Here is a 26,975-nt window from a genome sequence, read left to right as displayed (position 1 = left end):
AACCTGGACTGGAGAATGTCCCAAACTTTGATACAAAATGTTCTGAAAGCCGATTCTGGTACTGTTAAGTGGACCCCAACACACTGAAAAGAACAAGTGTGGACTGATCCAAATGGAGAAGTCTCTGTCGTCAAGCAATTGGAAAATTTGAGGAAAACAAAAACAGGTTCCGACAAGTAAGCATATCAAAAGTCAATGTCTTTACATATTCTTCTCACAGCGGTGTCAAATGGAATATCTGCAATTGGCTCTGCAAGCCAACTTAACATTTGAGGCACCATCAAACCAAATGATGAACTGGTTTCCTTGCTGAACACCAATGCCCTTGAAGCAAGAAGAGAATCCATTGCCACAAGCAGTATTAAAGAAAGCACAAGCACCAAGGCAATGAAATTCTCAATGATCAGACCCAGAACTTAGAAAAGCATGCAGAGCTTCATAATGGGGTGATTGAGTTGGGGAGACAACTCACAATGGCTGCTGCATGGCTGCTAGCCTGGACCTTGCTAACAGGTGGAGATGTGGCTGACAGTACTGGGCTGAAGTATTGTTTGGCCCTCATGGATTCCTTCAGAGAAGGAAGCAGTTTTCATTGGTGGCCTCACAGATGGCAGGATCAGAAACAGTACAGCTTGGAGGAACAGGCTGTGACATAGCGAGAAACAGCAGAGACACTGTGGCCACAGCAAAGGATTTTGTTGCTGGTGTGGGACCACGTTGATTGTGTGGAATGGTCTCAAGTTGAGACATGAGATTTCCAAAAGATCAACCATTATACCTTGCCACTTGCAACTTGAAGAGTCTGATTCTTCAATCCAAACTTCTTTAATTGGTGACAGCATTATTCTTCACATTTCTAAATCCTTGAATGGCAAAAGACAAAAGACAAGCTTTCTCAAAACCGTTTAGATCAGGAATGGCTTTTCATTATTTTGGAGTGTTCAGTGCTGGGTACCCATTGTGAAATGCTAACTTCCTTCAGATAAGCTTTTTCACCGAACTATTTATATGCTTGGTGCCAGTGGAATAAAAGATTACCCCTCTGGAACTTTCACGCATTCTGCATCCTTATATCCTGCACCCTAGCTTTGACACTGGAAATGAATAAGTTATTTTCCCTCCCTAAAAGCATTGTGGGGTGAATGTACAGCTCAAGGATTGCAGCGGTTCAAGATGTTCGCTCACCACCACCTTCTTGAGGGCAACTAGAGATTGGCAATTAATGCTGGCCCAGCCAGCAACACACAGGTACTAGAAGTGAGTAAAAAAAATTGTAGTGTCATTGCTTGGGTGGTATTTCCATCAAACTGACAGACACAAGCCACAAATTAAAATGAAATGTAAGAATTAAGCTATGTTTGCATTTGCTCTTTAACATCAATCTACTCAACTGATTATAGGCCCCGCATCACATATTGCTACACATTGCTACAGAGCATTACAAGTCATTGAAGAAAATTATGATTTAATGTCTCATACACGTAAGTGAAAGGAAAATACTGGTGGTTTCTGTTAATACAATTAGATTATGGAGTAAAATTGAATTATAAATTCCTGATGAAAAAATTTGCATAGGTCACTTAATTAAAATATAGAAAATGCCATTTTGATTCTAAACTTGATTTAAAATTAAACGGAGACCTCATCTGCCTTCAAAGAGCTGGATTATTCTCTCAGATGACAATACCTGTCCTTGGATAAAATCATTGAAGCAATATATCTGGTTATCAACTCATTGTGATGGAGCATTGTTATATACAAAATAGCTGCCTCACATCCATGCATTCCAACAATGGGTACACTTCAAAAGTAGTTAATTGGCTCTGATCTTTTCTGGAGACATCCTAAGATTATTTTATTTTAGCAATGTGAACTCTCACTTATACTGAACCTAAGGAGAGATAATTTTATTGTCCTGCTTGAATCAAACTGGATTTCAATGTCCACATCCTTTCAATCACCAAGACTATTTACTTTCACTTGTGGAACATTGGTTGTCTCCACCTTTATCTCACCACCATGTCGGTTGTAAACTGAATCCATGTCTCCACTAACTTCAGACTCAATATCTCAAGATCTATGCTCCAAAGCCATCAAAACGTCTGATATACATGCTGCAGTTGTCCTTCCTTAACACAATTCCATTAGCTTACAGCCTACAATACAGTAAATGTCTCATCAATGTCCTTGTTTGCAAAGAAATTTGTAAATACCTTTATCAACTAACACCACAACTAACATTTCCCTTTCCATATTTCCTATGTAATGTCCTTTGGTCTTCCAGCACTGCTTGCTGGTATATTCTCGGCCCACTCTGTTTAATCACCAACAGGAGAGTTTAAACTTTGAAAAACCTCTTTAAAACCTGCATACTTTGTTACTACTTCTTAAACGACACCTTCAACCAATCTTTTCTCCTAACTCTTCTACTGTTGTTTAATTTATCCTCTGCAAAGTAACTTGGAATACTCATTACCTTAAAGATTTATATGAATGCAAACTGAATTTTCCAGAAAGCATCCTGTTGTGATTCAGCTACATTATTTTTATTTGAATCGTTGTCCTGGATTTTACTGATGCTTGGTAGGGAGGCTGGAAGATGGGGGTAAAGTAAAATTGTAGGGAGCTGTACTGAAACATTCCTTGATGAGTTCTTGTCAGCCATAGGTTCTACCAGTGACTTGACTGGAGGCAGAAAGGCTGCTGACCAAAGAAGATAATTCTGTTACTAAGGGGCAGAATTAGGGGCCATTTTATGGTGCATTCAGCATTTTGCTATGGACAGTTTGACACTAACCACCCAGCTACAGCTCAGGGAATAAGCATATATGAGATAAAGAGAGAGCCAAGAGTAAGAAGACAGTATCACAAACATAAATACAAACACTCAAAGTAGGAGCAGAAGTAAACCATTTGGCTCCTCAAGCTAGTTATGCCGTTCAATAAGATGGAGACAAAAAAAATTGCAGATGCTGGAATCCAAGGTAGACCAGCAGGAGACTGGAAGAACACAGCAAGCCAGGCAGTATCAGGAAGTGAAGTCACCATTTTGGGTGTAACCCTTCTTCAGGAATTCCCCAGTGCAGAAGAAGGGTTACATTTTAAACGTCAACTTCTCCACCTCCTAATGCTGCCTGCTTTGCTATGTTCTTCCAGCCTCCTGCTTGTCTACATTCAGTAAAACAGGGCAAATTGCCTCCTTCTGCACTGCCACAGCTCCATGATCCTGTGAAATCATGGCTGAGCTGTTTCTGTCTCAAATCTCACTTTCCCATCCAGTTCGGAAATCCTTTGATTCCACTGCTTAACAAGAATCTATCTAGCTTTGTCTTAAGAATATTCAATTATCTCACATCCATCAGCTTCTGAGTCAGAGAGTTCCAAAAATGCACCACACTCCAGGAGAAAGAAATTGCCTCATTTCAGTCCTAAAATGACAACCTCTAATTTTCAAACAGCGTCCTTTAGTTTTAGGCACACCCACAACAGAAAACATTGCTTACTCATTGAACTTGTCAAGACCACTCAGGACCTTATACATTTCAATCAAGTCACCCCTCACTCTTCTAAATAAACCCTACCTTTAACTAATGTTTTAGTCATAGAGTCACACAGCACGGAAACAGACACTTCGGTCCAACTCATCCATGCTGAACAAGTTTCCCAAATGAAACTAGTCCGACTTGCCTGTGTTTGGCCCACGTCCCTCTAAACCTTTCCTTTTCATGGACTTGTCCAAATGTTTTTTAAATGTTGTAGCTCTATTCGCATTCATTACTTCCTCTGGCAGTTCATTACACATACAAACCATCCTCTGTTTGAACATGTTGTTCCTCAGGTCATTTTTAAATTTTTCTCCTCTCACCTTAAAATTATGCCCTCTAGTTTTGAACATCCCCCACCCCCCTCCCCAACTTTAGGAAAAGACATTTGCTATTCACATTTTCTATGCCCCTCAGGACTTTATACATCTCCATAAGGTCACCCTCAATCTCCTATGCTCCAGTGAAAGAAGTCCCAGCTTAACTTGCCTATCCTTATAACTCAAACCCAACAGCCCCGGTAACATCCTTGCAAATCTTTTCTGTACCCTCTTGAATTTAATAATACATTTCTTATAGCAGGGCAACCTGAACTGTACACAGTATTCCAAAATTGGCCTCACCAATGTCCTGTACAATTGCAACATTTCACTCGAATTCCTATACCCAATGGTCTGAGCAATGAATGCTTCTTTACCAGCTATCTGCCTGTTTTGCAATCTTCAACGAAATATGCACCTGAATCCCTAGATCTCTCTGTTTTACAACACTTCCCAGGCCCTACTATTTAAGTCCTGCCCTTGTTCGCCTTATCAAAATGCAACATTTCGATTTATCCAAACTAACTCCATCTGCCACTCCTCAGCCTATTGGCCCAATTGATCGAGCTTCCTTTGTAAACTTAGATTAACTTCCTGACTGTTATACTTCCTATCTTCTGATCCAAATCATTTGCATAAATGACAAACAAAAGTGGATCCAGCACTGTTCGGTGTAGAACACTGCTGGTCAAACACATCCATTCCAAAAAACAATCCTCCACCACCAATCACTGTCTCCTATTGTCAAGCTAATTTTGCATCAAATTGGCAAGCTCTCCCTGGCTTCCATTTGATCTAACTTTACTAACCAGTCTATCATACAGAACCTTGGCAAAGGCATTACTAAAGTTCATGTAGACAACGTCTACCACTGTACCCTCATCTATATTCTTGGTCATCTCCTTAAAAAAAACTTAGTCAAGTTTCTGAGACATAATTTCCTACACACAAAGCTATGCTGCCTATCCTTAATCAGCCCTTGTTTCTCCAAATTCTGTCTCTCAGAATCCCCTCCAACAACTTACCCAGCACTGACCTCAGATTCACCTGTCAATAGTTCCCAGGCTTCTCCTTGCAGCCTTCCTTAATCTACTCATTTCAGGTAGCATCTCCTCTGAGCTATCTTTGTGGAGTTTATATAAGATCAAAATTACGCATTCTATTCGAGGCATGACTTAGGATGTGTGGATTGGAAAAATAGGCTTCAAGGGAAGGACACAAATGATATGTGGAGCTTGTTCAAGCAGCAGCTATTGGGTGTCCTTGATAAGTATGTACCAGTCAGGCAGGGAGGAAAGGCTCTTGTGAGGAAGCCGTGGTTTAATAAGGAATTGGAATCCCTTGTAAAAGGGAAGAGGGCGGCCTATGTAAAGATGAGGCGTGAAGGTTCAGTTGGGGAGATTGAGAGTTATAAGGTAGCCAGGAAGGATCTAAAGAGAGAGCTAAGAGCAGTGAGAAGGGGACATGAAAAGTCCTTGGTTGGCAGGATTAGGGAAAACCATAAGGCTTTCTATAGGTATGTCAGGAATAAAAGGATGACTAGGGTAGGAATAGGTCCAGTCAAGGATAGTAGTGGGAAGTTGTGCGTGGAGGCAGAGGAGATTGGAGAGACACTAAATCAATACTTTTCGTCAGTATTCACTCAGGAACAGGACATTGTTGCTGATGTGAATATTGAGTCACAAGTGATTAGAATAGATGGCTTTGAGGTATGTAGGGAAAAGGTCCAGGGAATACTGGAAAGGGTGAAAATAGATAAGTCCCCTGGGCCTAATGGCATTTATCCTAGGATCCTCTGGGAAGCTAGGGAGGAGATAGCGGAGCCATTGGCCTTGATTTTTATGTCGTCGTTGTCTACAGGAATAGTGCCAGAAGACTGGAGGATAACGAATGTGGTCCCCTTGTTCAAGAAGGGGAGTAGGGATAGCCCTAGTAACTATAGGCCAGTGAGTCTCACTTCTGTTGTGGGCAAAGTCTTAGAGAGAATTGTAAGGAATAGGATTTATGAACATCTGGATAGGAATAATGTGATCAAGGATAGTCAGCATGGTTTTGTGAAGGGCAGGTCATGCCTCACAAACCTTATTGAGTTCTTTGAGAAGGTGACTAAGGAACTGGATGAGGGTAAAGCAGTAGATGTGTTGTATATGGATTTTAGCAAGGCGTTCGATAAGGTACCCCATGGTAGGCTACTGCATAAATTACAGAGGTATGGCATTGAGGGTGAGTTGGAGGTTTGGATTAGGAATTGGCTGGCTGGAAGGAGACAGAGGGTAGTAGTTGATGGTAAAGGTACATCTTGGAGTGCAGTTACCAGCGGTGTTCCACAAGGATCTGTTTTGGGACCATTGCTGTTTGTCATTTTTATAAATGATCCGGAGGAGGGGCTTGAAGGCTGGGTGAGCAAGTTTGCGGATGATACGAAAGTCGGTGGAGTGGTGGACAGCGAAGAAGGATGTGGCAGGTTATAGCGGGATATAGATAAGTTGTAGAGCTGGGCAGAAAGGTGGCAAATGGAGTTCAATGTAGCTAAGTGTGAAGTCATTCACTTTGGTAGGAGTAACAAGAAGATGGATTACTGGGCTAATGGTAGGCTACTTGGTAGTGTGGATGAGCAGAGGGATCTTGGTGTCCATGTACACAGATCTCTGAAAGTTGCCACCCAGGTAAATAGTGCTGTGAAGAAGGCTTTTGGCGTACTGGGCTTTATTGGTAGAGGAATTGAGTTCCGGAGTCCTGAGGTCATGTTGCAATTGTATAAGACTCTGGTGCGGCCTTATCTGGAGTATTGTGTACAGTTTTGGTCGCCATACTATAGGAAGGATGTGGAGGCACTGGAACGTGTGCAGAGGAGGTTTACCAGGATGTTGCCTGGCATGGTAGGAAGATCGTATGAGGAAAGGCTGAGGCACTTGGGGTGTTCTCCTTGGAGAAAAGAAGGTTTAGGGGAGATTTGATAGAGGTGTACAAGATGATTAGGGATTTAGATAGGGTTGACAGTGAGAACCTTTTTCTGCGTATGGAGTCAGCTGTTACTAGGGGACACAGCTTTAAATTAAGGGGAGGTTGGAATAGGACAGATGTTAGGGGTAGATTCTTTACTCAGCGGGTTGTGAGTTCATGGAATGCCCTGCCAGTATCAGTGGTGGACTCTCCCTCTTTATGGTCATTCAAGCGGGCATTGGATAAGCATATGGAGGTTATTGGGCTAGTGTCGGTTAGGTAGGCTTCAGTCAGCGCAACATCGAGGGCCGAAGGGCCTGTACTGCGCTGTATTTTTCTATGTTCTATGTTCTATGTGACCTCGCCAAAGCCCTGAATAGCTGAAGCACAACATCCTTGCTTTTATATTAAAACAAATAATTGCAGATGCTGGAAATTGGAAATAAAAACAGAAAATGCTGGAGAAACTCAGTAGGTCTAGCAGCATCTGTAGAGAAAGAAACAAATTTAACGTTTTGAATCTATTCTGAAGTAGGGTTACTGGATCTGAAACTTTAACTGTTTTTTCTCCATAGTTACTGCTAGAACTGTTGAGTTTCTCCAGCAATTTCTATCCTTGCCTTTATCTTTAGTCAATCTTGTAATAAATGATGACATCTCATTAGTCTTCCTGAACACATTCTGTAGCTGCGTATCACAGACGAGAAATCCTAGATTCCTTTGCATCTCAGAATTCTGCAGACATTATCTGTTTAAGGATAACTTTTTAAAAATTCTTCCTGCCAAAAAGAACATTTTCCCAGGTCGTACTCCATCTGCCAGATTCCTGTATTCTCCTTCAATTGATCTACTTCTGTCTGCAAACTTCTTATGTCTTCTTCACATCATGTCCTCCTATCCATTTTGGTGCCTTCTGCAAATTTACCTACTATACTTTTTCTCCCCTCATCTATGTCATTGATGTAAGTTATAAGAAGTTAATGTCACAGCCCAGATCCCTGAAGGATTCCACTTGCCACATTTTGCTAACGAGACAAAATCCATTTATGCATGTTTTATTTTCTCCTAGTCAGCCAATCTTCTATCTGTGTTAAAAGCACAAGTGTTCGCCACAATTTTTCACTTCCCACAATTATCTTTGATGTGACACTTTTCAAATGAATCCATGTACAGTCTGTCTACGGACTCCCCTTGATCCATAACATTTTTTACTTTATCAAGGAAGTCTAATGAATTGGTTAACCCCTTTCCCATACAGATTGTTCCGATTACCTTGATTTTCTCTGAGCGCGTAGCTAAAACCTCTCTAAATCATTGATTCTAACACCTTTCCTGTGACAGATGTTGGCTAACTGGTCTATGTTCCTGTTTTCTGCCTTCCTCACTTTTTGAAGAGAGGTATTATATTTGCTACTTTCCAGTCTGAAAGAAACTTATCAGCATCCAAAGAATGATGGAAAATTAACAGAAATCTATCTACTACTTCATTAGTTATCTCTTCTAACATCTTCCAGGATGAAGTCCATCTAGACCTGGAGGCTTGTCAACCACAACTCCATTAGTTTGCTTGGTACCTCTTCCCTGGCAATTGTAATTTAACTGAGTTTCTCTCTTCTCTTCACCTCCTGTTTTATAGCTAATTCTGGAGTGTTTTTTGTACTCTGTATAGTGAGGACAGAAGCACAATACTTGTTCATTTCATATTCCATTTCAATATTCTCCTATTAACTATTAACTCCCATTGTCACTCTTGAACATACCATCACTCATTTTACTCATTATTTTCCTTTTTAAAGACCAGTAGAAACTCTCGCTATCTGTTTTTTACATTTCAAGGTAGCTTGTCTCATATTCTAACTTTTTCCTCCTGACTAACCTTCTAATCATCCTCTGCTTTTCTTTATATTTTTATCAATCATCTGATCTGCCATTCATCTTTGCCCAACGATACGTTTCTTCCTTCAATTTGATGGTGGGTTTAGTAATTTAGTAAGTTTCTTGATGTAGGAATGCAGTTATTCCAAGTGTTCTGAAATATCCCCGTAAGTGTCTGATATTGTTTCCACATTGATCCATCCCTAGCCTAACATTTCAGTTATTCCTGGTTAGCTCAATTTTCATGCCCACATAGTTGCTTGCCCTTATTTAAGTTTGCAATGCTACTCTTAAACCCGCTCATCTCCCTTTCAATCTGGATTTGGCATTCAATCACCATGGCCTTAATATTTTCCCCAGAGTGATTTTCACTCCAGCATTCAACTCTCTCATAATTTTATATCTTGTCCTTGCCTACCTGCAGTAGGATCCAAGTCTTCAGCTTGTCTCAGCAATAATCATCACTCTAGCAGCACTGCTCAACTTCTGCCTGTCTGATTTGGTTGGTAGTAAGTGGAGGAGGGCTCTAACAAACACAGAGAATCGTGAAGAAACTCAACATGTCTGGCAGCATCAGGAGAGCGATAAACAGAATTTACGCTTTGAGCCCAGTACAACTCTTTGGATCACCCTGCATTCTGAAGTAAAGTCATGCTGAAGTCAAAATGTTGACAGTCTTTTTCCATCAATGCTGCTTAACCAGCTGAGTTTCTCTAGCAATCTCTGTGTTTCCTTCAGATTTTCAGTATCTACAGTATTTTGCTTTTATTTTAGGGTAAGCAAGCTGCTGTTCTGATTGTTAATTCTGGTGATTTATTTTCCAGCAATATTTGCAGCTTAAAATCTCTTTGTATATTAAATTAACTCGAACAGGATAATGTTAACTTTGGGACATTGTGACAGCAAACTAAATAAAATGGAGTTCAAACTAAGAAGCAGGAAGTGAGGCAAAATTCCAAAATAGTTATCACAAGTGTAGAAGTTTGACATTTGGAGCAGAACGCAGATCTGTTTCTCTTCTGTCTCAGTTATTAATATGGAAATTTCAGTGCAGGAAGAGCAGGCATTTCCAATACCCACACCATAATATGCTGTGAGTGAGTCAGATTGTATTGAGGCTACACTTGGAGGTTTGCCCAGCTCATGCTTGTTTGGCCAAGCAGTTTGCAGAAGCATTCATCTTTTCAAGGGTCCTCTTTGCATTTTTAATCTTGTCCCGTAAAAGACTTGGACTCTCTTCTTGGAGTAGAATTGAAACAGGGTGGAGAACTGGCATGGAGTTATGGAGAGGAAAGCTGGAGGAAGAAGCTGCACCCAGCCTCATTTCTGCCAGTGTAATTAGTTTATCAGTGTTGTTGAAAACTATAAATAACAATAATCTGAAATGGCAAGAATGAAAACATACAAATATTTTTTCATTGAAGACTGGAAAAGTATTAATCTCATGCAATAACGTTATTCAAATTAAGAGTCATAGCGTCATACAGCATGGAAACAGACCCTTCTGCCCAACTAGTCCATGCCAACCGTAATCCCAAATTTAACTCCTCCCACCTGCCTGTGCTTTAAGGATATATAAGCTATCCACAGCTTTATGCATTTGAAATACCTAAATGCTGTTGTTAGGTTGCAAACTTTTAAAATTTACTAACTTGCAAAATACTTAATGAGAAAAGTTTTCCTTTTGAATAAATTTGAAAAGTTATACTTTACAAAATGGTATTTTTTAAAAACATATAAATTTTCGGCAATCTCACCCCAATACATTTTTGTTTTGAAATAAAGTTCTAGATAGTTGTGTCAACTTACTGAATGCTCAGTATGAAAGGTATTTCACAATTGAGTTATATAATACTTCTTTGATACATGAAAACAACATATTGATTGGAAAACACCTGCATAATCTTATTTTCACCTGGTATTTGAATATTATTCAAAAAGCATAAAGAGCATTTAAATATTTATACCACTGGTACTTTCCACGTGCATTTCCTCTGTGCACATGCTGTGAAATCATACAACACTGAATGGGTCAGAATTCAATCATGCTATAATAAATCTCATTTTTTGTAAATATTTGAACAGAATTAAAATGAACCTTGTACATAAATTGTATCATGATTCCTGGTCTTCAACGCTAATCTGTATACTTACCCAATTAATAGTGATAAGGTTTGGAACTGTTAAAACATTAGGATTTATATTGCTGGTACGGTAAGCATTCAACACAATTTACAATGATAATCAGAATCAACTGGAGTTTAGCTATAAAAGGAACATGTTGAAATGAAAAACCATTTTTTTCTATTTTCAATGAAAAATCCAATTTATTTTTGGATATAATATAGTTTCCATAAAACAAAGCTAGGAAATAATCAAATCAAATTTGTTTAAAGACTTATAAATTTTTACTGTTCCACTTATAAAATATGATTACACATTTTAGAATTATTATGACCTGCCTTATACACACACTAATTTGCTACAATTTTTAGACATTAGAAGATTTGTAAATGCCTTAGTATTGGATGGTAAAGACAAGATACGAAGTAACAATGATGTGAATTTTGTATTCAGTGGAGACAGAAAGGTACCCACCATTCATCCACAGGCAACTGCCTAAGAACATTTGAACAGTGTTCATTTCAGTGTGGGGGTCTCTACAGGTTATCTGTGGGTAAGGCATAGAGCCATGAGGTTTTTTCAATGAAATAAAATTGAAAACTGCTCATGCAGAGTTCAGTATTCTCATCAGTGAACAAAACAGTTAGAAATCTAGAGTTATAAGGATCAACCATGATCACATTGAATGATGGAGCAGACTCAATGGACTGAATAGCCTAGAATCATTGATTCATACAGTACAGCAAAGATGGGCCACTTGGCCCATCAAGTCTATACTGACAAAACCCAACAACCTGAGCTTATCCAGCCTCTCTTCATAGATAAACTACTCCATTCTGGTGAATGTCCTGTGCATCCCTCCAGTGCAATCACATCCTTCCTGTACAGCGGCGACCAGAACTGTACACAATACTTTAATTATGATCTTCTTCTCCTCCCATTTTATATGGTTTTATCATCACCTGTCCCTGTATTCAAGAATGTCATCTATTTAGATTTGACGATTTCTGTCAAGTGCCTTTATGTGATGATACAGGATGATTTTTGACCTGTGTCTCTTTGGGCACTTGGGCAAGATGTTTAATCCACTAGTGTGATCTGAATTGTTTAATTTTCATTTTTTCTCTGCTGTCACTCTGTTTAATTATTGAAATATTATGAATCAAAGCACAATAGAGCTTATTGGATGTGTTGTCCACATTTCGAATTACTGCAGCACACTCCTCACCGTCATTAAATCAATGCTGTTACAGGTCAAAGAGAGCTTCAGCATGTCTTTATAGTGTTTCATTTGTCCTCCCGAGGAACATTAGTCATTTGAGAGTTGAGAGAACAGGAATTGGTAGAGGACATTCTTTTTTGACTATCTGAACAGAGTCATCAAAAGTTGATTTTGCAGAAATTTTGCCTGAATACTCAGAGAATTTCAAGAAGCACATTAGAGTTTGTTTGAAGGGCCTCCTAATGAATTGGGAAAATGCAGCAGATATATTGCTGGTGAAATTTCTTTAGCACTTTTGTCTCACTGATGCACACTTCAAATCTTACCTTAATACATAACTGTGTTGATGGACATTTACTCTGTACACTAGGAGTTTTGTTGACTTGTGGAGGTGTTTATTATCACTCACTGCTGTAGTTTGCGGAAAGTTGAGTTGCTACAGCTGATCTGGTGTTAGATCTCTATGCCACTGGTAGTCTTTTGAAAGATGAACCACTAAAGTATGGGAAATGTTCAACATATTGCAGAGTCTCTCCTTCAACATATATTGGCGGTGAAATATTGAGCAGACCAAGTACAAGTTGAAAAAGGAGTTTTGTTTTAGCAGCATTCGAGGACCTGCCATTTTATTGGATGTAAAATTGACAAGATTGCGAGTGGCTTGCAAATCTTGTGCCGAGTGGACAACAGCATTGCATTGTAGTCATCTGCAAACTGTACATTGTGTATGGTTATGATAGCCAGTTTAGTTTTGGCACAGAATCAACTAAGGTTAAAGGGGTTTCCAACAAAGCAATATTTAATACTGGCAGTAGAGGGCATTTAACATTTATTTATGTGAATAGCCATGGTCAGATAGACTACGAAGAGTACAAGAACTTCCAAAAACACAGGTTTGCTTGACCCTAATCAAAATTTGAATTTACCTATTTCGGATCTCCCACTCAAATTAATTGCAATCGTATCATCATGATTCAAATTCAAGATTGGGACGTTGCTTCTTGGACATCCAAATGACTTCATCTTATTAGCTATTGTGTATCTGATTCTATTTAGTCTTGTATCTGATAGCTCTATCACACCTTCACTTGGTAACTTTGGTAATAGTTGTACAATAAACTAACCTCTGATTTTGTTTAAAACTAAAGCTTTCCTGCTAGCTATTTCTTTAAACTTGGAACATTAAAGAAAACTAAAAGGGGGATAAATGATTTATATCTGTTGCATTTCATTGACCATACACTGTAAATGCCTAGTGGTCTCAATTATCTCGATGAGGGTCCTAACCATTGGTAGTTGGTTAGCTCATTGACTGGATGGCTGGTTTGCGATATAGAATAATGCTAACAGCATGTGTTAACTCCTGCACTGGTGAAGTTTATCATTACGGTCTCTCCCTCTCAACCTGTCCCGTCGCCTCAATTGCAGTGATCAGCAGGTTAAACCATTACCAGTTGTCTCTCTCTAACACCAGTGCAGGACTAGGATGATATGGTTACCTTACCTAACAATTCCAGGGAATCACATGGGTAAGTAGCCTGCATCTTAGCTGAAGTCTCAATACTGCAGATCAGTGTAAGAAGCAGTTTAATGAGGGATCCCAAAGAACACAAATCAGCACTTGGGAAATGTAAGCTTCTGAGGCAAATACAGTGCGCGTGAGTGCATCTGGACTTCCTCAGGGATTAGATGCAAACTAGCAGTGTACGTTTAGTGCACTGCTACTCCCTATGTTGTACAGGTACTAGTGTTGGACTGGGGTGGACAAAGTTAAAAACCAGGCAAAAGTGAGGACTGCAGATGCTGGAAACCAGAGTTTAGATCAGAGTGGTGCTGGAAAAGCACAGCAGGTCAGGCAGAATCCGAGGAGCTGCCTCGGAAATCGACATTTCGAGTAAAAGCTCTTCATGATGGAGCAGTGCTCTGAAAGCTTGTACTTCCAAGTAAACCTGTTGGACTATAACTTGGTGTTACGTGATTTTTAACTCCCTCTATTTGAAGATTTGGCTCATGGTGTTCTCCCACTCAGACCTCTTGTCTTTAATACTGTGTCACAGAGCACCTGTAATGTCTACGCCTTGAACTCCTTCTCCTTTCTATCTTTTTTTTAGATTATATTAGATTCTCTATAGTGTGGAAACAGGCCCTTCAGCCCAACAAGTCTACACCGTCCCTCTGAAGAGAAACCCACCCAAAACCATTCCCCTACTCAATATTTACCCCTGACTAACGCACCTAACACTGTGGGCAATTTAGCATGGCCAATTCCCCTGATCTGCACATCCATGGATTGTGGGAGGAAACCAGAGCACCCGGAGGAAACCCATGCAGACACAGGGAGAATGTGCAAACTCCACATAGACAGGTGGGAATCGAACCCAGGACCCTGGTGCTGTGAGGCAGCAGTGCTAACCACTGAGCCTCCATGCCGCCCTTCTTTCCTCTTTTAAGCTTATTTTTATATCCTCGCACTTAAGCTTTTAATGATCCATTGAAATGAAACTCATTGCAATGGTTTGAAATATTACACAGCTGTAAAAGAATGATCATGCAGTTTACTGTATGAAACGTGGTATTTAACTGTCTTATATCAGTGCAGTTACTGTTGGAACCGGTCGCAAAATCTCTTAAAAATAGCAAGTACTCAGAATTTTAAAGGTCATAGATTGGGGACGAGAGTGTTTATTCCTGTTTGCAAAAGGTCTCCTAAGATATACTTGGGAGCATCAAAATGTAAATCTGCATATTAAAAGATGATCTTTGTTATGTTCATCTCATAGATTTCCAGCTATGGAGAGGCTGGGTATGGCATTATATAATCAGGTAGTATCAAAATTGTTTCAATCAAATGAACAGCATTTGAATACCCTTAAAAATCTATAATAGAAGCAGAGTACAGAAAAGGACCTACAAAAAGATCAAAACAAAGGGGAAAAAATGTACATTCTAAATGAAAGTTATGCTTCCCAAAACAAAACTCGCTGCTTGAATACTACTGATCCAACCTATCTCTCTTGCTCATTTCCCCATGATCATGTTTCTTCTTATCCCTCATTTGCTGGTCAAATCTTGCCAATTTTAGATTTGATTACTTACAGCGTGGAAACAGGCCCTTCGACCCAACAGGTCCAGACCAACCCTCCGAAGAGCAACCCACCCAGACCCATTCCCCTACATTTACTCCTTCACCTAACACTACTGGCAATTTAGCATGGCCAATTCACCTAACCTGCACATTTTTGGACTGTGGGAGGAAACCGGAGCAAACCCACGCAGACACGGGGAGAACATGCAAACTCCACACAGACAGTTGCCTGAGGTGGGAATTGAACCCAGGTCTCTAGCACCGTGAGGCAGCAGTGCTAACCACTGTGCCACCGTGCCACCCATTTTTTCTTATGTTGACTACCCCTTATTAGATTAGAATTTTCTGTGTAGACTCATTTTCATCTTCTCTATTAAAGCAAGAGAACGAGGAGGTGCTATCAGGGAGTAGGGCAATTTCATCACTGTCCTTGTGATTCTGATCTGTTGCCTGTCGTTAGAATTTTGAGCGACAATGGAATAGTTCAGTAGAGTAGGAAATAACATTTAGAAGTAACATTGGTCACCTCAACAAATCATGTAGATGCTTCTCATCTTTCTTTTAGCTCTTTTTAAAAATAAAATTATGGAAATTGCATAATATTTTAATATAAAGTACATTCCAAGGAACAAAATAATGCCACTAGAACAAGTCCACAAGCTACATGCCTCTCTCTGTCTATATATATATATATATATATATAGTTTTTTAAAATGAATATGTTTGAACAGCTGGGCAATTACATGAGTTAGACACCAAAATTTCATAACCTTGTTCTGAATTCATTACACAATCAAAAATTATGGCATTCATGTTTCCATTTTCTGCTATATTTAAGGATCATGTACAATATTATTCTGGGCAGTCTGAATCTAGTTACCAATGTTCATGGCTCCATAACAGAAATTTGGCACAACATTAGAAATCTCATTCAAATAGGCCAGAGAATACATGGAAGGAATGAAAAATGGAAAATATGATTCTGCTACAGCAATGAGTTGAGGCATTCTAAGGTTGAAATTGAAGCATACTGGCAGGGAAATTTAGAGACTGCTTGACGCATGAGGTTGTTATAGGATGCAGTCCATGAACAGTATGTCAACTCTCAAGACTACCATCCTCCAGCATGACTTCCAGAAAAGTGAAAAAACTTCAACAATGCAGTAATCATAAATCTAATGAATTTACCGAACTACCCTTAATTAATGATCTACAAGGATGAGAATGATTTTCAAAGAGACAATTTATATTTACAGTGACAAACTGAAGCTTCTAATCATGCATGCTGCTTAATCAGCAAGTTTAAATTTGTAGCTTTATGAATCATTACTTGTTAACCTCCTAATAAGTGATAAATATTTCATGTGTACTCTCTCTTCAAAGCATTTAGTTAATATTGTCGGCTTTAGTTTTGCATCTGACCTGCTGCTTATCAAGTCCCAATTACCAGCACGTCTCCAATTCTAAAATGTAAGCTTTTTAAATATTATCATTATCAATGTACTCCACAGATTGAACTGTATAATAACTTACGAAAAAAATAACTGAAAATTGTACTTTTTGCATTGTAGTATCTGGTAGCAGCGTGAGTGGCTCAACAGCAGCACCATTGATTGAGCTGGTTGGCTCCTAAAGGTCATAGCTGCCAGGGTGGGTTTGCGGCAAGGGGTGAGGGAACCAACAAGAGTGAAAGACATACTTGACTTCATCCTTATCAACCTGCCAGCTGCAGATACATCTTTCCATGACAGTATTGATAAGAGTGACAGTTCTTGTAGAGTCAAAGTCCCACCTTCACATTAAGAGTACCCTCCATTGCGTTGTGTGGCACTATCACCCCTTGTGTTAAATGAGATAGACTTAAAACAGGAAAAACTGATGACTGAGGATGTGAGAGATAGAGTCGGAAAGTGTGGTGCTGGAAAAGCACAGCAGGTCAGGCAGCATCTGAGGAACAGGTGAGAGTTCATGTTTCGGGCATAAGAAGGGCTAATGACCCAAACGGTGACTCTTCTGCTCCTTAGCTGCTGCCTGATTTGCTGTGCTTTTCCAGTGTCACACTTTTAGACTTAGAACAGATCCAGCAACTCAATACTGGGCATCCATGAGGTGCTATGGGCCATCAACAGCAGCAGAATTGTATTCCAGCATGTTCTGCAAACTCATGGCCTGCATATGCTATTCTTAACAATTACCACCAAGCCAGGGGATCAATCCAGTGGACAGTGCAGAAGGGCATGCCAGGGGGACAAGCACCAGGCATATGTAAAATGAGATGTCAACCTCGTGAAGCTACCAAGCAGGACTACTTGCATTCCAAACAGCATTAGCTGTGGCGAGACTCCCCAATGCCTGTCCACCAGCTACAAGACACAAACCAGGAGTCTGAAAGAATACTCCCCACTTGCCTGGATGAGGGCAGCTCCAACAACACTCAAGAAGCTTGACACCACCCAAGACAAAGCAGCCCACTTGATTGGCACCATATCCACAAGCATCCACTCCCTCCGCCACTGACACTCAGTAACAGCTCAGAGAGCTCACCATCTCCAGGATTCACTGCAGAAAGTCAGCAAAACAGCACCTTCCAAACCCACAACCGCTTCAACCCAGAAGAACATGGCCAGCAGAGACATGGGAACACCACCTCCTGCGAGTCCTCTTCCTAGCTACTCACCATCCTGACTTGGAAAGGTGTTCCTTCACTAGGGTTTGACCAAAATCCTGGAAGTCCTTTCCACAGGGACTGCAGCAGTTGAAGAAGGTAACTCCCTACCAGCTTCTCAAGGGCAGCTGGAATGGACTATGAATGCTGGCCAGCTAGCGACACCCACCAGAAAGAAAATCGACTGTCACATTGCACTAGAATCCCGATATTCCAGATAGTATTCGAAATCCAATAATTGTAATAATGATTTTTAAAAAAGTTTATAACTCTGTTAGACTGACAGGATGAATGTATTCTGCTTCTAGCAGCTACTGAGATCAACTCGAAAAGCCGCTTGGGCACACTGATTCCAAGACAGAAGGTAACACAGCGCGATTTTGGAAACAGACATGTCCCCAAACCTGAAAACGCCTTTCGACGGGAATTATCATTGCGAGATTGTCCCCTCCGTGCTGCCTATTAACATTGAGGCAGTTAGGCTTGACAATTGGTGTAAAAGCTAACAAGTTCTGACCTCCGCCAACAAACTGTTATCCCCAGAATATGTAATGAATATATATATATATAGCACACTTAGCCCACCCTCTACCTTGACATTTGAAACAAAAAAAAACTCGCTGATACAACACATGTTGAGACAACATTAATATCGAACAAGTGATCTGTCATTAGGACTGGCATTCGCCTCCAGCACATTTGGAACAAATTTATGTTTTATTTTGGACAGCAGCTCTTGCTAAACCTTCTCAGGGGAGCGATAACCAGGATTATAACGCTGTGATAAATCAGTTACTGTACCGTGAATTTCGAGGAGGGAAACTCAAGTGTAAAATCTTCAATGAGGACTCTATTCCTGCCAAACCTCAGTCATTCCTCACTCTCCCTCCGGATAGGGGTGACAGGGGGCGGTAGGATTCCAGCAGCCTCGTTATTGACAAACAAAACGAACGGCATTTATTTTACAGCAGAGCATCACAACTTGTGTAAACAGCCCATTGAATACAAACAAACAAAATACAAACCCGCTGCTCGGCCATACATTTCCACAATAAATAAAAGGTGTTGCAAAGCAGTTATGGCCCAGATTTATTTTTTTTTAACCGAGGAACCCGATTTGCACAATATGAAGGGAATGATTAAGAAATAAAGGACTTACCTTCGACACCAGCTGAGGAAGAAATCCTTCCCTGTGCCTCCAAAATTACTGAATTCTACAGGAGGTAGCGGGGGAACAAAATGAAAACAAAAACACCAGGAGCAAATCACAAAGCCAAATAAATAAATAAATAAATGAAGTTCGGCCAGTATTAAGGTGAAAAGTCTGTTTTGAAGCGAGAGAGAGAGAGAGAGAGAGAGCAGTAAGGAAAGAGAGAGAGAGAGAGCAAGAGGGATGCAGTAGTGAGTGAACTCGGTGCGGAGGGGAGGAGCGACCAGACGATGATGGGATGTGACAGTTTCCAAAATAATCATCCAGGAAGCGGCCGAAACTGCTTGTTCCTAATGTACAAGCAAACCACGACCTTCTGCTGCTAGCAAATGTGCTGACTGCAGGGGCTTCAGAGACGTAAGGAGCTGGGGAGAGAAGATGATGCTTAGATAAACCTGTCTGTCAGCTTGATTCACTTCAGAAAGCCCAAACATCAGGAGAGCCCCTCAGGGAACAGCAGAGAGCTGCAGCGCACAGCGAGCTAAGTATTCTGTCTCAAATACTACATTTTTACAAGCAAACAGAAAAAGGATAAATGTATTTCCCCTCATTGAAAATAAATCTGCGACCTGGCTCCTCTCTCCCCTCGGTTTGTGAGCCAAATGCACATGGGCTGTGTCCAAATCTTTCCAGATCTCTGCTCCTACCTGGAATGGAATCGACAGGAAGATGGAAATGACGAAGCAGCATTCTCCCAGAGCTTAAACATTCTGAAAGCTGAAACATAAGAACGTGCTGCAATTGCTCAGCCGGCTGGGTAGTGCCTGTGGATGAAGCGAAATGATCCAAGATTGCTGTTTCAGTTCGGGCCAGGACATGTTGGAATATTCACGGGCTGTGGGTAATAGACTTCTTCCTCAACTCTCAGCTCCAATTGCGCCCCGAAATGCTCGGAGTAGAACTTAAAATAACGTGGCAAGGTCAAGATGGCATTGGGAGCTTGTTGAAACATGAGATATGACAGTCACTTGGCATTCGAGAATAGAGAAAACACAACTCAAATTGCATGGAAGAAATTGGGTGCATTAGAGGCAAGTTATGTAAAGTTCTGCAGCTACTTGTTATATATGAACTTAGTGTATTATTTAATAGACAAGCCTATTGAATCCTCAGTCGGAAGTAAAGTGCCTGGAAGTTTTGAAATACTAGCGGAGCTACTCAAGTAGGGAAAACCCTATCCCTAGTTGCACCTTGACAACTTCCTCCTCCTCCAAGAGTTGGTTCCATAGGATATGGATAACACAAACATCATCAAAGGCAATTCAATAGATGCAACAGCTCTTGGGGCATCTCATTCTCAGCATCTCAGTGAAGGCCTTTGTCAGAATCATTCCAATGAGGTACAATTCATCAGCCAACAAAATAGACCCAAAGGCTTCAGAACAGATACATCCACAGTCGACGTGAACCTCTCTCTCTTTCAGCTTCAAGAGAGGAGCGCTCTCACAATGGGTGTAACCCCAAATTACTTATGGATATATTGAACTTATACATACAATATGTGTTTTTAAAAGAAGTACATGCAAGCTGAGAAAGTAAAATCAATGGCTTTCTTTAACATATTTGTGTAGATTACATTGACCATCAATAGGAACCACAGAATGTTGCACCTGAAGAATGTCAAGACAATTTCAGACAGCAATGGAGAAATGCCATTGAAGAAAATCTGCACTGTGACCCCCCATGACTACACTGATAATGAGGGGCTGATTACCCACCACCTTTTGGCAGAAACCAATCTTCCAAGGCATGTTTCTTCGATTACCACCATGAGATGTTTCGAAAGAAAGGCAGCTTTGGGCCAAATACATGCTTATATTTCATCCTTACACAAGAAAGGAGGTTATAGATCAATTATAACCAATGGTTTATACGTTATGTGATACTGGTGTGCTAGTATTATTTCAATGTGCTAACACAAGCTGAGAACATCCATTGGACACCCTTTTACATTCAGATGAAGAGAAATAAGGTCACTCTCTGATTGGAGAAGACAAATAAAATCAGCAAAGCTACTTTTGAAAGAAGCTAAACAAATTTTTGTGTTTAAATGCAGGACCAAGAATTTTCAAGTAATTGCTAACTGTCAAAGTTATAGATATCAGAATTGCCCTCTTTAGTGGCCACAATATTCCACAATCTATTTTTCACAGACAAGTCAAGACCTGATTTTTTTCATTTTTACTGGTGTTTCGTGATCATTACTCAAATGTTAGGAGCTAATGAGCCCATTCTTTCTTTTACACAAGAAAGCTTGGCTCCTTTTAAAGGGTAAACACATTTGGGCAGGAAAAATGTGTCTATGAAGTATGGGATCCTTTTAAAATTAACATTGTAGTGACCAGCCAGGGAGAGGTTGAATAGAGAAGGGGAGATAGTTTATTCCTCTTCATCCAGGAGCAACCATCTGGGGTTTCCCACCCACAACTGGAATGAATTGAGGACTCTTGCAGTAGAGTGCAGCAAACACCACCCCAACTTGATTTTATGGATCTCACAGAAGAATTTGACTTCTACCAGATGCTAGAGAAAATCTGCTGTCCTCCCAAGCCTCACAGTCTCACGCATTTATGATAACTTGCAATTCACTCCCACCATTCCAACCCTGACAATTGTGAGATCAAGAATGGAATGAAACTGTATTTGTCTTAGCCTGCTGTGCCTGGTGCCCTTTTTCGCTGTCTTCCTAACTAATATATTTTTCTGCTGACATGGAAGGACTGTAAATCCAAAGATGATCAGATGAGAACCTCCTCAAGCTATCAAGAATGAAAATCAAGAAGAAATGCCTCATATTTCAATCAAAGAACTTCTGTATTCTAATAATACTAGTCCATTTGCCCAAAAAGACAACCAGCTCCAAAAGACTGGCAGACAGTCTGTCCGCATTTTGCCATCTTCCCTATTGTCTCTTTATCAAGAAATCTGTAGTTATGGGGAAGGGTGTTGTGTCTGTAGCTGGGATCAGTCTCAACAATTAATCACTGATAGCAGTCAACATAGCCTGCTGCATTGGATTAGATGGAAAACTCATCAAAATGCCTGGAATCTGGAAAAAAACTTTACAAAGGATAGCAATGTTGACGTTAAGTCAATTGGTCTTATGTCTTAGCCAGAAGCTTTGAAATAGCTCTGTCCAGTGAATATAAATTGTACACTTTATGAAGAAATAATCAGCTGTGAGTAGTCAGTTCTAGTCATTTTATTGTTAGTCTGTTCAACAGTCACCAGACATGTGGTATCAACCTATTTCTTAGGAAACAACAATCCCAGAAGGAAAATAACCCAGCAAAACTGGTGAATGAGATATAGCAGATTAACTAGTCTTGTAGACTTTGAACTTGAGGACCTGTATGACTGGTATGTTCATTTCAAGTGCCACTGTTTCTTCATTTTTCTGAGATGCTTCTTTCTTTGCATTAATGTGGTTAACCAGTTTTAAACAGATATAACCTGTTAGCCTACAGTTATGTAATAATGTACTTCTTGCTACTCAAAAACCTGGCCGTCTGCCAAAGGCATTTTAATGATTCATTCCAATATTAGTAAGCCCATAGACTACTGTCAATGGAAGGGTAATCCTTCCTTTGATACTCATCAATCGGATTACTAGTAGATGGGAATGGCTGACCAACTGTAATTATGTTCTTTTTATTCATTCAGGGCACATGATCTTCATCGGCTGGGCCATGAAAAAACTCTCGCCTTTTTAAAAGACTGGATTTGCCACTTCTTTAATGCCGTGATCATTGGCACCTTGGAAGGAGCCGCTGGTATAGAACTTCATTGTCACTGTCATTTTCACAGCCACAGGCATTGGGTTCCCCAAATCTGAGGGACTAAATGTCATCCTGCATCAGAACGTGCAGGTCAGTGATGCTCTCCTCAGGTATCCAAAATCATTGACTCTCTGAGCACTTCAACATTGTCCATTCCCTTGTCTTCCCCATGACCCTGCCAGTTGTTTCTACTCAAACAATTATTCAATTCCTTCTTGAATATCTCAATTAAACTTGCTTCCACCATGTTCCAGGCAGTGCATTGTAAATCTCAACTGTCGCCACTGTGCGAAAAGGTTTTATCTTACCTTGCATTTATATCTTTTGCACAACACTATCTTGATTATTTTTTGAGAAGGACCACTTTCTCATTGTTAACTCTGATTGGGGTAGTAATGTAATGAGCTCACCCCTTATTCCTAATTGGCAGGATTTGGTGATGGTGCCATTTTTTCACCAATCTTTGGGAAAATTGCTAATATGATCCTGCTACACTCCCTTGCAGCCTGTGGATTTGAGTCTTGTTCCTACACCATGTTTTCCCCACTCTGATAGAATCCTACACTGTATTTTTTTATTCATTCACTATATATGGGCTTCACTGGCTAAATCAGTATTTACTGCCTATTCTTTTTTGCCCTTGAGAAGGTGGTGTTCTGCAATCTTCCTTAACTGCTGCGTCCATGTGATGTAAGCTTACTCAGAGTGGGAACTCCAGGATTTAACCCATGACAGTGAAGGAATGGCAATATTATACTAAATCAGGATATTGTGTACATTGGAGGGTGTTCCCATATACCTGATACATTTGCCCTTCTGAGTGATAGCGGTGATGTGGAAGAGGAAGGTGTTGTTAAAGGAACCTTAAGTTCTCCAGTGCATCTTGTATATGCTGCACACTGCTGCCTCTGGGCATTGGTGGTGCAGGGAGTGGCTGTTTAAAGTGGTAAATGAGGTACCAATCAAATGGGCTGCTTTGGCTTGGACTCAGGTTTCTTGAATATTATTGGAACTGCAATTGTCCAGGCAAGTGGAGAAAGTTCCATCAAATTCCTGATTTATGGTTTGTAGATAGTGGGTCAGTTTTGGGAAGTTGGGATGTCACTTGCTGTAGAATTCTGAACCTCTGACCTACTTTTTGTGGGAGGTAATGGTGTAGGGATAATGTCACAGGTTACCTGAAGGCCCAGGCTAATCGCCTGAGGACATTGGTGGAATTTAAGTTCAAAAATAAATCTAGAATTAAAAACTACTCACAATAATAGTGATTAGGAAGCTATTATTAATTAGTATTAATATCCTTGAGAGAAGGAAATCTGCCATCCTATAGCTGTGGGACTCCCAACGTATTGCAAAGTGGTTGTCTCTCAACTGTCCTCGTAAAGCACCTATTCGTAACCTTTCTTTTAAAATAAATTTTTCCTGCACCTCTCAGCATAATGAGGCTTTACTAAAAGTCCAGATACCCACAGAAGGTCTATGTGAATGAATTCATTGACATAGGTGTGAAGCAGATTGTCAAGCTACTGATGTTATAATAATCTGTTCTTTGTGATCTCTTTTGTCAATAGTTTAATGTTTATTTGCACAAAATCAATAAATCCTACAATACAAATTGCGAGGAATGCTCAAAAACACCCGTTGATTTTAAAAGCTACTATGCTACAACCTAGATGTGTCAATCAACCAGAACTTTTAAATTATAACAGATGCTGTAACACTTGACACTTCTTGTCATTTCCTCTTCCCAACACTGAGTATACTGAAGGAATCATTTTCAGCCTCTGTGTAAATTTAATCTGTCGCCACTTCTTTCACTTGCTGACACTTGCTCAGACTGTATCACGTTTCCCATCAAATTGGTATCCTTTTTGGTAGAAGATTGAAATTCAAGACCCATTTTCTAATCATGACTAAGATGCTCCCTCTCACCATAACAGCAATTTGTATGGTAGGATTTATTGGTTTTGTATGGAGAGTAAGCTGAATGAATGGGCATGAACGTGACATGAACTGGGATGGTGGATAAGAGTGGCTATGGGGTGTGTGTGGGTGACCATGAGTTGGCATGAAGAGTATGAAAAGCCATAGAGGTGGATGAAGTGGGGCATGGTTAAGACTTTTGCATTTACATTTCAAAAGATTCCAAAAATACTGTCTATGGTTCATGACTTCACTGGAGTTCTATGAACCAGATGTCATGGAGAAGTGGCCTGACTTAAAGAGAATTGTAGGGGACTAATGGATGGTGGTAATGATCCCATTTCGGCTGCGCAGGATGTCGGCCTGCTTCTTACCTTCTTTTCTCATGCTACCAGAAAGTGTGTGCACTGGAAATGGGATGGGAATCTGGATTTTGGTCTCAGTCTCTATTTTTAATGGTTCTGGAATCCTTGGGATTTGATGAAGACTTGGCCACAGGTTCCCCAGCATCATAGATGCTCGTCTTCAACCAATTCGATTTACTCCATGTCACATCATGAAATAGTTGGAGGCACTAAGTATGAGCAATGATGACTTGTGCTCCAGAACTTGCTGCTCCCCTACCAACGTTCTTTCCTTCAGCTCTTCCATCTCTGCAGGAGTTCTCCAGAGATCCTTTATCACTGAACTTCCCTCACCGTAAGGTCAAAAGAGGGGATTTTCACCAATGAATGCACAATACTCAGCACCAACCATGAGCCTTCAAGTATTAAAGCAGTTCATGTCCAAATGCAAAAAGACATAGAAAATATCCAACTTAATCTTAAAAGTGATAAGTAACATTTGCACCACACATATGCCAGGCAATGACCATCTCCCATAAGAGACAATCTAACCAATGGTCCGTGACATTCAATGACATTACCATCCCCCACTATCAACATCCTGAGGATTACCATTGACAAGAAACAAAATTGAACTCACCACATACATAATAAAAGCAAATTACTGCGGATGCTGGAATCTGAAATCAAAACAGAAAATGCTGGAAAATCTCAGCAGGTCTGGCAGCATCTGTAAGGAGAGAAAAGAACTGATGTTTCAAGTCTAACTGACCCTTTGTCAAAGCTCCTTACAGATGCTGCCAGACCTGCTGAGAATTTCTAGCATTATCTCTTTTGGTCGCATCACAAACATACTGTGGCTACAAGAGCAAGTCAGAGGCTAGGAATTTTTCAATGAATAACTCACCTCCTGACTCCCCATTAACAAGGCACATGATGGAATACTCCCCAGTTGTCTGGGTGACTGCAGTGCCAACAGCACTGGAGAAGTTTGATATCATTCAGGAGGAAGCAGTCCACTTGATTGACACCATATCCATAAAAATCTAGTCCCTCCACCACTGATGCTCAGTCACAACAGTGTGTAGAATTGACAAGATGCACCACAGAAAGTCACCAAAGCTCCTTAGACAGCACCTTCCAAACTTATGACCATTTCCACCTAAAAAAACAAGGGCAGCAGATACTTGGGAACACCACCATCTATAAATGCACCTCCAAGCTACTCACCATCCTGACTTGGAAATATATCACTGTTTCTTCACTGTTGCCATGTTAAAATCCTCCCTAATGGGTCCACCTATAACACATGGACTGCAGCGTTTCAAGAAAGCAGCTCACCATCAACTTTTCAAGGGCAAGTCTGTCCAGTCAGTGATGTCCATGTTTCATGAATCAAGAAAAAAAATCTAAATTTAGAGATCTGTGTTTCTGCATATTTATTAAATTTGTATCACTTTGTTCAAGCGACCTTTTCCAGTTTTTCTGTTAAATGTTCTGTTAAATTTATGGAGCAATGTCACTTCTGCCTTAAAACATGGCTAATAGCTGCATCCATTTCAATCTTCAGAACAAATTATACCAACAGCTAGGAGAGAATGGAACTGTTCGTAAATCAAACAGCAATATAGTTCTTGATGTAAGTAGGCTACCAACCGTCAATTCCGGATCACTGTGCTAAGTTGTATTGATCTGTTTTGACTGAATCAGTTTCTTTGCAGGTTGCATGTTTCTGCGGGGAGCCTGTGGGTGGAAGAAGCTATTATTAATGAAATAAAAAAACACTGTTTCTACAATGAACCAAGCATTGTAAATAATATCCTGATTCCAGCTGGATTCCAATATTAAATTGGCAATAGAATAACAGAGATAAAATAGTTCAATAAAAAAGGGACTTAGTAAATATTTTGGCCTAAAACTTATCCTGTTGGTAATATACCCCA

The 26,975-nt window shown here is 40.2% G+C and overlaps 1 protein-coding gene across 6 annotated transcripts in view; it reads right to left on the bottom strand.

Annotated features, from left to right (window-relative positions):
• The window catches only part of LOC140477411 (syntabulin-like), a 111,982-nt gene extending 85,276 nt beyond the window's left edge, over window positions 1-26,706 (bottom strand). For 2 of the 6 annotated variants that reach the window (XM_072571247.1, XM_072571248.1), the window contains exon 1: window positions 25,940-25,969. In XM_072571247.1, coding sequence (XP_072427348.1) covers window positions 25,940-25,954 — 15 coding nt within the window. In that variant the 5' untranslated portion in view covers window positions 25,955-25,969. Of the gene's footprint in view, window positions 1-17,788; window positions 17,838-18,935; window positions 19,289-19,633; window positions 19,813-25,939; window positions 25,970-26,688 lie in introns of those variants that run through there. The other 4 variants (XM_072571253.1, XM_072571252.1, XM_072571250.1 and 1 more) reach the window with 4 other exon arrangements.
• Between the last annotated feature and the right edge of the window lie 269 nt (window positions 26,707-26,975).

This window comes from Chiloscyllium punctatum, chromosome 5, assembly GCF_047496795.1.
Source record: "Chiloscyllium punctatum isolate Juve2018m chromosome 5, sChiPun1.3, whole genome shotgun sequence".
NCBI lineage: Eukaryota > Metazoa > Chordata > Chondrichthyes > Orectolobiformes > Hemiscylliidae > Chiloscyllium > Chiloscyllium punctatum.
Note: the sequence above shows the minus strand (reverse complement) of the source record. Positions and strands in the feature narration are given on the sequence as shown.